At 46.8% G+C, this 14,423-nt stretch overlaps 1 protein-coding gene across 2 annotated transcripts in view; it reads right to left on the reverse strand.

Annotated features, from left to right (window-relative positions):
* Positions 1-14,423, reverse strand: part of Ptch1 (patched 1) — a 65,133-nt gene that overhangs the window by 12,326 nt on the left and 38,384 nt on the right. For both annotated transcript variants that reach the window (NM_001328514.1, NM_008957.3), the window contains exons 13-18: positions 13,637-13,755; positions 12,611-13,013; positions 11,884-12,193; positions 6,494-6,636; positions 4,292-4,475; positions 2,347-2,627 (exon numbers count right to left, since the gene is read on the reverse strand). In NM_001328514.1, coding sequence (NP_001315443.1) covers positions 2,347-2,627; positions 4,292-4,475; positions 6,494-6,636; positions 11,884-12,193; positions 12,611-13,013; positions 13,637-13,755 — 1,440 coding nt within the window. The remainder of the gene's footprint in view (positions 1-2,346; positions 2,628-4,291; positions 4,476-6,493; positions 6,637-11,883; positions 12,194-12,610; positions 13,014-13,636; positions 13,756-14,423) is intronic.

Raw genomic sequence — 14,423 nt, forward strand, 5'->3', positions numbered from 1 at the left:
TTGTGAGGGCAAAGTTTAGCATGTGTGTGTGTATGTGTGTGTATGTATGTATATGTGCATGTATGCATGCATTTGTGTGTACGGGTGTTGGGCATGCATATGTGACTGTGTGAGTGTATCTGTATGGTGTATATATCTGTAGGGGCGTGTGTCTGTGTGTTTTATGAGTGTGTATGGATGTGTGTGTATGTGTCCTGGGTGTGTGCGCATACATGTATGCACATGTTCTAGAAGTTAAGCCTAGGGGTTGTTCTCAGAAGCCTCCTTGTTGTTGAGAAAGGTTCTCTCATTGAGACCTGAAGCTCACTGGCTAGGCTAACTGGTCAGGCATCCTCATGTTTCCGACGCCCAGTCTCGCTGCCCCACACCTAATACCACACAGTCTCACTGCCCCACACCTAATACCACACAGTCTCACTGCACCACACCTAATACCACACAGTCTCACTGCCCCACACCTAATACCACACAGTCTCACTGCACCACACCTAATACCACACAGTCTCACTGCCCCACACCTAATACCACACAGTCTCACTGCCCCACACCTAATACCACACAGTCTCACTGCACCACATCTAATACCACACAGTCTCACTGCACCACACCTAATACCACACAGTCTCACTGCACCACATCTAATACCACACAGTCTCACTGCACCACACCTAATACCACACAGTCTCACTGCCCCACACCTAATACCACACAGTCTCACTGCACCACACCTAATACCACACAGCTTGGTGCAGCAAGTACTTTAATGGCTGAGCTATCTACAAGTTCAGTAAATAATCTTTGCAAGTTATTTTTCTAATATTCCTAGGCTAGAAAAGGAAAAAAAATAAAGGGACCACACACTGGAGGCATCTGAAGAATTGTACTCTCACAGGGTACAGCTTTTTCCATGTTACTATTCCATCAGCCACACAGCATATACTTACAATGTGCAAGGTTACATGCAGTGCTATGCTGCTTTAATAGACCTGCCTTGGGCCTCAGGAGGACTCAGACACACAGGGGTCCTGGAGCTAATACCTAGGACAACTAACTATGGCTCATAACAAAGCTAATTTTAACCTTAAGCAACAGAAAGTCCTTTAACCCCTTGGGTTCATTCTGCAGTGTATTTTACTGTTAAAGGTTGCAGCCTAAAGAAAGCTGATAGGATACGTTGAGTAAAGGTCTTTGTAGGTAAAGAAGTTGTGCTCAGGGTGGAGAGCCTACAGACCAAAGGAAGAGACTGGAGAGTGGGGTAGGCCACTGCAGGTCACGTGTCAGGTCCCAGGGCCTCTGTGCTTTGAAGAGATAGGGAGCAACAAGAATCTACAAAGCAGACCCCCAGGTTTAAGCAAAGGCTTCGAAGAACCTTTTCATTTTCAAAAAGATGTGTGGAGGAATGGTAAAAAAAAAAAAATAAAATCTACAAGGTAGATTTTTTTACAAGGAGTTTTTTTATGCCAAGGAGGAGAAAACTGTTTCATAACCTAAGAGGCGTTCACTGTGAATCTCCTTCACTCTCACCACATGGAGGAATAAAAGAAAATGATCCCCTGCCTGGGGCTAGGACAGTAGGTGGTGGCAGAGGTCGGGAGAAACAGTTAAAGACGGACACCATCCACGGCCTGAGTGCTGTGAAGACTTTTGCAGACTAAACATTTACCTTTAATGTACCTGCTGCCCAGACTCGGCACAGAAACAAAACCTGTTTTTATAATTCTGGCATTTTTAAAGGCTATACAATGGCTCATGGAGCTTAAGCAATGCCAGGATTTCAGACTCTACACAGACTCACTTCAAATCTGAGGGTGATTTGGAGAAAAGTTGCCCCAAACTGGCTGTGAGTGGCAGTTCACCATTTTCCCTAGGAGTTCCATGGTACCCGCCGCACAAAACTCAAAGTGTCATCCTCCCCGCCCTGCCCTAACTTCTGTACAAACTTCTCTATGCATGCTTCCACATCACACACACAAGAACTTTCTGAGATGAGGGCACACAATGAGACTTTAGAATTAGAAAATTATTTATACTTTGGTTATTTTTAACTTATTAAATTTTCAGCACTTTTATGCAGCTTGTTTACAAAGCCTCCGATCCCCCCCTCCCTGCCCCCCACCCCCGGGGCCCCTGTGCACTTCTTTTAATGCTGTGTGAGAGGGACACAGACTCTGGCGTTAGAAGGATCCCCATGAACCTCACCACCTCAAGTAGAATAAATATCTTACAGATGATGCAATCCATACCCTCCTCCTCCAAAAGCCCAGACATAAACAAAACTTCCCGGCTGCAGCAAGAGCTGTGTTGAAAGGAATCTGACTTCCATAAAGACCCTTGTAATAAACTCACAATGATCCCGGCCGTCCAGGGGTTCAGGAGGAAGACTGCGCACACTAGAAACGTGCAGGCCAGCACCACGCTGATGGATAGCAGCAGCCAGTGGCGCAGGCTGATGTATTGCTCCCAGAACAGGAAGGGGTAGCCATTGGGGTAGCTGGACAGTCCCAGGCTCGTATAGTTGTTACAGATGACTCTCACTTTTTCTATGGCTTCCACAAAGTCTGAGGTGTCTCGTAGGCCGTTGAGGTAGAAAGGGAACTGAGCGTACTCGATGGGCTCTGCTGCTGGGACTGGAGAGAGGAGAAGTGAGGTAAGCTGGGGACCCCGGTGAAGACAGACACTGGGTGTGAGGTAAAGAGAAGAGAACTTCTCAAAAGTCCATGAAAAGAACAAACAATAAATGGTTCTGGGCCTTTACAATATTCCCTGTCAGTTTAAAATTTCTCAGTGTGTGTATGTGTGTGCGCGCGCACGCATGTGTTCAGGCACACACGTGGAGGTTAGAGGACAATCTGAGATGTCAATCTTTTCCTAACTCCCTGTAAAAAGTGTCTTGCTGTTTGCTGCTGCATATTTGAGGCTAGCTGGCTCTGGAATCCCAGGAACATTTCCCACCCCTACCCCCCCTTTCTCCTTTTGCCTTGTGCACTGGGGTTACCACTACGCTACCACACCCAGCTTCATGTGGGCTCTGGAAATTCAAAGCCAGTCCTCATGCTTCTTTGGTTAGCGCATTGAGCCACCTCTTGAGCCTTTGATTTTTATTTGGTAGTGGCGGGGGTGAGGTGGGGTGGGGTGGGGGTGGGGTCGGTGGGGAGGGGGTACGAGTTGGGTGGGCAGAGGAAGGCCTCTATGATCTGCTATGATATGCTTTTTTTTTTTCCCTTAAGGCTTTGGTTTTATTATCCCCAAAGCAACTACCATTTGTGAGGTCTAAATGCCATGAGACTTAAAAGTTGGAAATGCTTTTTTTGTCCCTACATCAATCTGTTCTCCTTGACCAAAATAATCCCAGAGTCGTGCCTTGCAGAAAAAAAAAAATACTACACTTTCTTGTCCTTTAGTGACCTAGCAACTTAAACCTTCTCTGTTTCTCTAATGCAATGCTAAGTCTTCAGCAACAGGGGAAGAAATCCTCACACAACAAGCATTTAGTTACTGCCCTTGTGTGTTCCACACCCTTTGGGGTCATTCAGTTGACTTGCTAAACATGATTTGCCCTATTATAATCTCAACTATAAATTTTCATTAAGACAAGCCTTGGCTGCTTGCCACCAGGCTCTGGGGTTTAGGTACAGGGGAGTTCAGACCGCTGCCTGCCCTGGTTGCAAAAAGGACCCGTCTTCTTTCTCATGTCTTCTCTTGGCCCAATATCCAAAGCATATGCTGCTACTAACATCTCTAACATAAATGCAAATTAAATCCACACAGAGCCACCTTTCAAACCCCAGGCTTAGAGGTGAAGGGAGGGAAGAGGAGAGCACGGATGTATACAGACTTTTCCTCTCCAGTTTAAACAGCTCTGACAGAGCACAGGTGCTTGGTGGCTTATAGAAATGACCCAACATGCCAAAAATCCCTTCAACACCACAGTTGACAAAGTTAAGATAAACACACAATCCCTAGCGATAAAACTCGGCCATAGTAAAATAACACTCGATGTGGAGGTATCTTCAGCTTTCACACAGAACAGCTGGCATCAGGAGAAATGCCTGGAGTTAGAGCTGCAAAAGGGGGTTAGAAACGCTCACTTCTCAACGTGAGAGCGCAGGGCTGTGTTCCATTACACACCCTCATCTGTCTCCCAGAGTTTTAAAGCAAAAGAAATATATTGTTCTATTTACACTTTTGAACCCTGGGTAGTGTCAACGGATGGGGCTGTTGCTGAGCTCCAGGCAGTGACTGAAGGAGCCTCCAAGAGCTCCCAGCCTCTCAGGATGGGAGTGCTACTTACTTCTCAGCCTGGTCTCTGGCATGTAGTCGGCTTTGTCATGGACCCACTCCGGCCGGTGAGGCCGGATGTTGGCCTGGGAGGCAGCGTAAGCTACAGGGTCGTTGCTGACCCAAGCGGTCAGGTAGATGTAGAAAGCGCTCGGATTAATGATGCCATCTGCGTCTACCAGACGCTGTTTAGTCAACTACAAAACGGAAAGAACAGAGGTCATTCAGGGCGGGCTGTGGGGTAAACACACTCCTGCTGGGAGAGCAAGGCTTTGTACCCACATTTCCAACAAGCAGTAGAATACCCATGCCTCCACAGTGCCCCAGTCCCACAAGAATACCTTTGATGTCTTTCAAAATACACTTATTGGGGGATGCAATCACCAGTGTGTTTACAGCAAACACACGGTTCCGCAGATGGCCCAGGAATTGGCTGAAGCAATTAAATCTGAATGCTAAAAGAGACTGTCTGCAGCCAAGGCGGGGAATGAACAATCTGGAAAAACATATTTATAGGAGGGGCACGGGGGGAACCTGGCAAGCATCCCTATCCACGTCTGTGTGCAGTTAACCTCTGTTGTTAACACTGAAGGAAATACCACCCAGTAAATGGAGGGAGCTATAAAATAAAACAGCATCTGTATAAATTTTGCTAACACAGCCTCTGATGACCTGTGTATTCAAAAAAAAAAAAGCCCATTGCCAGAACAGGAAAACAAAGATGCAAAGCCAGGGCCCTTCTGAGGAATATTACTTCTGCACCTTGGTCAGATTCAGTGGCCACATCTGCTCCCTCTACAGTAGGTCTTGTGGGCTTTGCCTGGGTCAAAGCCACTACGAGACACAGTGTGGATTATATATATGGTAGATACATCAAAAAAATTTCCTGTTTACTTTAGACCCAGGCCTCCTTCCAACGTTTGGTCTTTCTTAACGAACACCAGTGACAGGAGTTCACAGAGAAAAGAGTGGGGGAATAAAGAGCGTGGAAGAGACCGGGCGGGGCGGGGGGGTGGGGGAGAGACAGGCAGAGTAGACTGCAGGGATCTGGATTCAATTAATCCACAGGATCTCTAACAACTGTAGGTTTTCAGACTGTCTCTGGAATTACATAGCACAGCTCCTGGCCTCTACGTATGCAGCGTGCTCTTCTTTCCCCCAGGAGAGGAAATGATATCTCAGTGCCTGGACCCCACCACAGGCGTCCCACAGATTCCCTGATCTCTAACTCCAATTCAGTCCGTCCCTGCTATCCTCTCAGGCAGGCTGGTCTGCCGTACCCTTGTCAGGCCCGACAGCTCATTGCACGCCACTATAAAGCATCAAACCTCACACTCCACAATGACTCTGAACAATGTACTTTGTAAATCTGTCACCTTTAGTGCCAGCAAAAGGGAGAGAGGACAATATGCAGAGCTGACAAGGAGATCATTAACGAGATGTTTTCTGCCTGAGGATAGGAAACTACCAAGAGCAAAGAGGCCTGGGACTCACCCCAAATCCAGGGTGCAAATGCAACCCCTGAGGAAACCAAATGGGATATGCTAGAATCCAAGTACTTTGAATACAAGATACTATCCAAAAGAACAGCTTTCAACATACTGTGGCGTGAGCTGCATGGGGAGGTTGCATGCTTCTACGCCTGCTTACGTTTGCTATATTCAAGAGCAGGTAGCTGCCCACACCTACACTCAACATCTACTGCTGAGGCCAAGCTGACCCCAGAAAGCATTAAATAACTAATCCATCCTCAACCTCTAGTGACTTTGCTCATCTTCTAAGCCACCCACCTACCCAACCTCTGTTCAAATGATTGCTCTCCAATAAACCCACCATCCCATGTCTGAATATAACTGAGACCACTATACTAATGTATTTTCATATAACACATATTTCAGTGTTCAATAAACTCTGAAAGCCCAGTATGGGTTGGTGCTTCCCACCACTGGGAAAAGCACACAGTGTTAACATACTGTATTTTTGCCCATTGCTATTGTGTTAGAGGCAACACCTGTCTGTCCCCTCCTCTTGCTTGACAGGCAGGGAAAGGGAAGTTTTCTGGCTAGCTCAGAGCCAGTTCAAGCTTCTTCCTACCATCTCCTATCACTTCAGGTTCTCATGGGACACAAGGTGGGATTATACACTGCCAGCCCTATTCCATGGGTCAGCTGCCTAGATGTAATAACTGCTCAGTGTCCTGAAACATCGGGAATACCTGACTAATGTCGATGGGCTTGTCTCGGCTGCCAGTCTGCACCAGGAGTTTGTAAGCGAGGACCCCGTCATCTGATCCATTTTTATAATTGTTTGGCATGATCCTCCCAGTTTCCCAGTCACTGTCAAATGCATCCTGAAGTCCTAGAAACAGAAACATGTGCAACACATTAAAACCTGGCCTGAGAGCTTTGGTCCAGAGGGATTAGGCTGAGGACAGGAGGCAGGGTAGGCGACTTGTCTGCAGTTTTCTCTCACTTAAGGAAGGACTCCTGATCTGCTAGTGAATGAACTGTGGTGCTAATCAAAAGATGCTCAGAGGGAAGAATAAAACACACACACTTTACTTAAACTAAGGAACGAAAGCCCAGGAACAAGACAGATGGCTTAGAGCTGCTGTTCTTCCAGTGGATCCAAGTTCAGACCCCAGAATCCACTCTGGAGGGCACACAACTGCCTGCAACTCCAACTCTAGAGATAACTGTCTCTTTTGGCCTCTACACGCACATCACACACACACACACACACACACACACACACACACACACACATCTTTTAAAGAAAACAAGCAAAAAGAAGAAAAGGAGAGGAGGGCACGGCAGTTCATGACTTTAATTGCAAAACGGAGGAAGCAGAGGCAGGCAGATCTGTGAGTTCCAGGACAGCCATGGCTGTATAGAGAAACCCTGTCTTCTCCAAAAGAAAGGAAGGAAGGAAGGAAGGAAGGAAGGAAGGAAGGAAGGAAGACTGAATGAGAGAGTGGGAAAGGGAGGGAGAGAGCAGGTCTCATTATGTATCTCTGCTTGGCTTGCACCTTGACTTCACTATGTAGATCAGGCTAGCTTGGAACTAACAAATCCACCTGCCTCCCAAGTGCCAGGTTGGCCTCCCCCCACCCTTCTTCCTGACTAATTGTAGCAAGAGAAAGCAAGGGGAAAAGACACAGACCATATCCATTAACCATTTCACGCCACACAGGGAGATAGGTCAGGAGTTCCTCACCAAGACCAGAAAATCCACCCCAAGCAGAAAAAAAAAATCACATTCAAGCTCCCAACTTGGCTGCCCCTGGAGCCAGGGTGAGGGAACACAGCTCTGTCAATCTGATCCATCTGTTTGACTTGTGCAGCTAATACAAGCTGTGGGACCTGCTGCCAGGCCATGTAAAGATCACAGCCAGCACCTATTCACTCTCCCCCTGTTCTCTTCCTCCCTGCCACCCTTCCTTCTGAGTGGAGGGCTGTGTGGAGGAGAGGGAGCACAAGGAAATACCTCACAGGGGAAATTTGGATCAGTTTGAGAACAGGAAGCCACAGGCCGACACAGGGAGGCTCTGTGGGGCTCTGTGAGAACAGATGACAAACCGCAAGCCCTGGGCGGGAAAGAGTGAGCCTTCTGGGCTTGGGGGATGGGCGAGCCCACCAGCTCACCACACACAGCTGGGCTTGGCCGCTGTAATCAAAACCATCATTATAGACCTGACAGTTTGGCTACAGCTGTAAAGAGGTAAGCATGCTGGAAGAGAAGACAGGGCCCTGGTGACCCAGACTTGGAGCTGAGCACTGCCTGGGGGGTGCTCTCCCCAATACCCCCACCAGCCTCACTGCACACCAGACACCTCCCAAGTAGACCCCCCAAGTCCCAGCTGCTCAAGATACCCCCTGCAGCAGACACATCTACTCAGATACATTTTATTCCATTTCAGGACTTGCCTAAGGGCACTTCAGAAACTAAAACAAACTAAATAACAACAACAACAACAAAAACACACGGTCTGTGAATGCTTAGCACAGTGAGGTGTTTGGGAATAGAGAGAGGGGAGAGTTGGAGCAGCCTTTTTAACAAAAGCCTCCCTCCAGCATTGTTATGCAGTGGGCTTTGTTTTTAGGAAGTAGGCTGGGTCACCTACAGGCCCTGGGTAGAGGGACCACCGGGGTGGCAATCTCTCCCACAGCTTTTCACAGGTTTGCACAGAGAGGCAGCACTACTCTACACAGATGTTATTTTAAGACCCAAAGCTCTTCCCCACTCCCACTCTGGAAAAATAAAATAAACAGAGAAAGACAACTGGTCCCCCAACCCCCTACAAGAATCCTGGTCTGTTTTCCAAGCAAGGAGAGAGGAGAGCTTTTATTACTTCAGACTTATGTGGGCCTCTTGGCTCCAGGTAGTCAGCCTTCAGCTGCTTACCTCCTGAGAGAACCAATCATGATTCCCATTTTACAGATGAGAGGACTGAGCCTGGTGACAAGTCACAGCTAAGCTTTGAGCCCAGGCAGCCTAAGGCCAGCCATACTCCACATGTATTACTTAGAGTGGGTTTTCACAGGTACAGTGTGCTGTTAGAAGTAATTGCAAAATACATGGAAAATACCAGAAGCTTAGCAGCATCTGCTGTCAAAGCAGGTAACTGAGAGTATATTTGCAAAGGTATAGTCACAGAGACTTCTGCAATACCTAGGGATCTGTGCATGTGCCCTGCCACCAACTTAGAATGAATTTCCTACAATGCTAGCCCTAATGTGCTCTCCAGCTATGGTCACCAACAGTAAAGTTCTTTCAGGGCCCCTTTAGTATTTTCTGACTGACCACTGAAAATCTGAACTTCCACAGGCTGTACACCAAACACTTGCCCCTTGGCTGACATTTACATTCCAACAGTTTACTGCAAACCCTTACATTTCAGCTGCAGTTCTTTAACTAGAAACACTTTACACGGAAAATTATTTTGAGTCTAGGCTAAAGGAAATTACCCAAGTATATAAGCTCCTAGAAATGAAATGATAATGTATTTTGTTCATGTAAGTCAGTGTGAATAAAAAATGAACACCCCCTGTACATGAAGCAATTAGATTTCATCTCCAACTTTACCACAGATGTCCTGAGAGATCGAGATATTATTTCTCAAAGGGAGAGTGCTTTCCTGGGTTCTAACCCAGGGCTGACTTTCAAAATGGCCTGTATTAGCCATTAAGTATGTTTTAGGACTGAGAAAAAAACAAAGTAACTATTGGAGTGTTGACAGACACCAGTGAGCTGGCAAAGTTTAACGGACTTCAAAAGCATAAACAAGAATTTGGAAGAAATGTTCAAAGACCCAAGTAACCAACCACTCAGGAGGTCTAAATAATGCCTCTGCAAGCTAGAGCCCTGGTGTCTGTGACCAGTGCTCTGTAGGATCCAGAAGGCATTACAGCCCCAGGGCTGCATGGTATCCTGCCATCTTAGCACGCATGGGCACAAATGTCTGGGGCTGGGTGTTGTTTGCTTAGCAGCCACAATGTGGTTCAAATATACCGATATCTATACATCTGAATGATTTGGGTCTTCCGTGTGCTTGCCCTTCTCAACCTTGGCCTACCTCACCAAAGGGAAGACACTGGAGAGAGCATTCTACAACACCCTCCTCCACTCAGCACAGCAGACTTCTTTGTCATTGGTGGCAAGTTATTTGCATGTCTTTGGTGAAAGTTGGGATGGGGAGGGGACTGTGGAAAAGCAGAGACTCTCTCAACAGTTTGGCTCTTTGTTAATTCACTACTTAAAAAACAATGCCTTGTGAAACAGAGTAAGAAACTAAAAAGTCAAGGGAATTCAAGTTACTCTCCAGGGTAAAGTTATGCTTTCTCCACCATCTCCCAAAGTCGGACATGGCGCACAGGTATGGGCAAATTCTAGTCACTGCTCAACACCAATTCCTGTCAAATCAAGTTGTTTATCGCCTAATGCAAACTCAAAGGGAAAGTGGCTGTCTTAAGACAAAAAGAGGGGCACTTAAATATGTGTTTAAACAAGCCTAATTAAGTGGGAAATTAAGACAGCCACTGGGATAATCTAAGCCAACAAATACTGGAGTCAGAATTATTTGGGTACTCCAGTAAGAGTAATTTTGCTTGAATTGTGTGGATAATCGTCCTGATTGTCTACTGTTATTTGCGCATGTCAACATGAACAGATGTTTTGGGAACCACTGAACGCCATTCGTATTCAGTCAGCGTGTAGTTACAAGCAAATTCGGACCATCTTATAGCGTTCCCCTGCCAACTAATATTTCCTAGAGATGTGTCTAGGATGGTGCTTGTCACCAAACCGGAGGAGTTTGATCTGCAGGACCAACATGGTGGAAAGAGGACAGTTAGTTGTCTTTGGGTCCATCTCAATATGGATACTATGGTGCACACACACCCTCACACACAAATGGACAGATAAAATGGAGAAGGGGGAGGGGGTAGGATTTGCCTTTTTGTGAAATACGAGGATGTAGCAAAGTATTTTTAAGTTCATCGCCAGATGGAAGGATGGCCTGTCCATATAAGGCTCTTTGGAAGTCAATGATGTCTATGGTCAGTTGGAAGGGTAAAGCACACAGACCACTTTAGTGTTGGATGTTGACACACGGGGAGGTGGCTTGGGGAGAGCAAACCTTCTCTATACCTTCCACTCAAATTTGCTCTGGGCCCAAAGTATATGGGTGAACTTTGAAAAGACAGTCAAAATACACAACAGCTGACCCAAAATCCACGGCTACAGTAGGCTGTAATTTAGCAGACAGCTCAGAGATCCCACCAAATACTCTAATTTTCACTTGGCCACCAAACCAGCTGCCATCCAGAAGAAAAGAGCAACAGAAGCATCCAGGCTCCCTGGTTCGAACTGCCTTTCCCTACTGTATGTTCCTAAATGAGTTAACAGGCTCTTGCTCAGATAGTTACAAAAAGCCAGAGCTGGGAGGTTGCCAGAGAAGTGGGCTTCATATAAAACAAGACTGGAGAGGCTCTCAGTGCTTCCTGCTCTTGCAGAGAATCTGGGTTTGGTTCTCAGTACCCACAACTCCAGTTCCAAGGAATCCAATATTTTTTCTGAACTCAGGCATCAGGCACATAAGTGATACAGATACAATACATATATGCAGGCAAAACACACACACACACTCTACATCTTAAAAAACTGGCTCGATGTGGTAGTGCTCACCTTTAATCCCAGCACTCAAGAGGCAGAGGCAGAGGCAGAGGCAGAGGCAGAGGCAGAGGCAGAGGCAGAGGCAGAGGCAGAGGCAGAGGCAGAGGCAGAGGCAGAGGCAGAGGCAGAGGCAGGAGGATCTCTGAGAGTCCAAGGCCAACCTGGTCTACAGAGTTGAGTTCCAGGACAGCCAGGGCTACACAGAGAAATCCTGTCTCAAAGAGAAACAAAGAGAGACAGAGACAGAGACAGAGACAGACAGACAGACAGACAGAGAGAGAGAGAGAGAGAGAGAGAGAGAGAGAGCAATAAGAAACTCATGCTGTTCCATTATGACAGAACACCTTCGCAGGGTGCTCAGAAAGGGAATCATGAGTAAGACCCAAGAATGACAGAAATGTGCAAGGCAATGGCCGCCTGCCACAGTTCTACCTTGAAGCCAGTCTCTAAAGTAGTGCAGCCACATTTGGGGAAGTTGCTTGTTCTCCTCCAGCATGACATACTTCACATTGCTGAAACTCTTATGAAGGTCGTAAAGTAGGTGCTGGATATTCGGGTAGTCTGCTTTCTGGGTGACTATATACATGTTGTAGAAAGAGAAGTACTTGAACTGGGCAGCTATGAAGTCATATTCTCTGGTTTCCCGGGGAACAATGTCCGTGAGGTCCAGCCCGTCTCTCACTCGGGTGGTCCCATAAAGGCTGACCCCCAGCAAGCCCAGGAAAAGAAGGATTACCACAACCTGTAACAGACAAAGGAGAGCACTGGATGAGACCCAGAAGAACATTCCTGATTTCTCCTAGACCGGTACCGACCGATGTCTTTACTTCCTTCTACATATCAGCCCAGGCTGAGCACGGCATATTAGGGAGTCAGTCTTTCAGCAGGAAAAACATAAAGCCACACTAAATCTTCTTTTTAGATAATCGCATGAAGAAGAAAAATGCTTACAAAGTAAGGAGCTTCTCTATATTCATATTAATATCTGCTCCATGGAACCTTTCCCTGTAGGAACCTGCTCATTAAAGTGGTCCTGAGCTTTGCAGTCTGACTCTGGTGGACCTGCCCTGTAGCACACATGCACATGGTGATGGATCCAAAAGATGCCAATCATTCACATATATTTCACGGCAGGAAGCCACACACAGTGGAGAGTTACCTTGGCTTTGGGTTTCAGGAGGAAAGGAGCATAGTGCTTCTCTGCAAACGAAGAGAGTGTCCACTTGGTGCAGGGGGGCTCGAGGCAGTGGAGGCTGGAGTCTGAGAACTGGGAGAGCAGGTCCCTGGTAGAGCTGGTGCTCTCGGGACTCTGACAGCTGAGGTTGTCCTGGGTGACGGTAACAGGCTGTACAGAGATCTCAGAGCGTGGCTCGGCGGTGGTGTAGTACACGTGCGTGTGAGGGTCATACTCTGTGCGGAGCTGAACGGTGGACTGCATAGTGATATGGGTTTCGTGGGCGAAGCTGTGGCTGGTGTATGGGGGTGGGGGGCTGTACCGGGTGTTACTGTGAGGCTCTGTGTAGGCCTGTGGCTCAACTTGAATCACCCTGCTGACACAGGGGCTGAAAGACAAAAGATAAACAGCACCATAGTGTGTAGTACATACATCACCCAGAGTACAGATGACGGAGAGAGAGAGGGCTTGCATTTCTGCTGGAGACTTGATGCTCCCCATTGATATCACTGCCTTAGCTTTGCAAGGATCACCTAACTGCTCTGGACAGAGATGTGATCAAACTATCCAAGGCATAGCTAGCTGATCCTGAAATAACGATAATAAACCCCTTCAAAATGTAATGCCAAAGAATGAAAAAAAAACTAAAAACAAAAATCCACCCCCCCCCCACTGTGTTCTCAACAGGTAGTTTTTGACATTTCTCTGCTCCAAACACCCACCAAACTGTTCATTGATAAACAAACACAGGTTTACCATGGAGAAAAATGAGCACATGCAGCAGAAATCTCTAGGGGAGGATTCTGGGCATATTCAGGTGCGGGATGGGGAAAGTGTGGGAGCTTACGTGTGCCCCAGAGCCCTGCCTGTATCTAAAACCTTTGTTTAGTCCCATCACACTAACCCAAACTCTATTAGCTACATTCCCTTTTGAAGAAGCCCACAGACTGTTCCCTAAACAGTATTTCTACACACCCAAAGAATACAGGCCCCAGGCACCAGGAAATGTACCTTGTGAAACAGCAGAAAATATCCAATCTTCTGTCCTCACGTCTGTATAAATCCATGCTGAGAATTGCAGGAAAAATGAGCAGAACCATAGCAAAATTGAATACCACCACCACAGCAGCCTGGAGCAGAGAAACAATGGCCACCGTCAACACGCTTCCTAGCTAGCTTGTAGCTTTGTAAGCAAAGATGACTTTTAAAAAATTATGTATGTGCACGAGGGTTTGCCTGAAAGGATGTGCATCACGTGCACACAGTGTCCTCCGAGGCCAGAAGAGGGTGTTGGATCCCTGGGACTGAAAGCAGCTGTGAGCTGGTATGAGGGGACTGGGAACAGAACCTGGGTCCTCTGGAAGAGCAGGCCATGCTCCTAACCACTGGGCCATCTCTCCAGAACCCCATATAAAGATATTCTGAAACAGAGATAGCAGATAGGAGGCTCTTCCACCACTAAGAGTCCATGTGTAACTAAAATGGAAGAACCTCAGAAGTTACAGATTGGAGTGATACCAGTAAGGACTTACCAACCTGACCAAGCTACCTCTCTACAAAGCCAGGCACAGAAAGGACTTAGAATATTTTACACAAACACACACACACACACACACACACACACACACACACACACAAACCAAAAAGAAACGTTTTCCTTCTAGAACGTTTCTAAGAGATCCCATGACCCTGATGAATAATCTGTATGTAAAGTAGATCGAGTCTATCAAAGTGTCACCTTTAAGAAAATTGAAATAAAATTTCACATGTGTCCCTTGAGGTTTTTAATAGGCACATT

This window comes from Mus musculus, chromosome 13 (genome assembly GCF_000001635.26).
Source record: "Mus musculus strain C57BL/6J chromosome 13, GRCm38.p6 C57BL/6J".
Classification (NCBI taxonomy): Eukaryota; Metazoa; Chordata; class Mammalia; order Rodentia; family Muridae; genus Mus; species Mus musculus.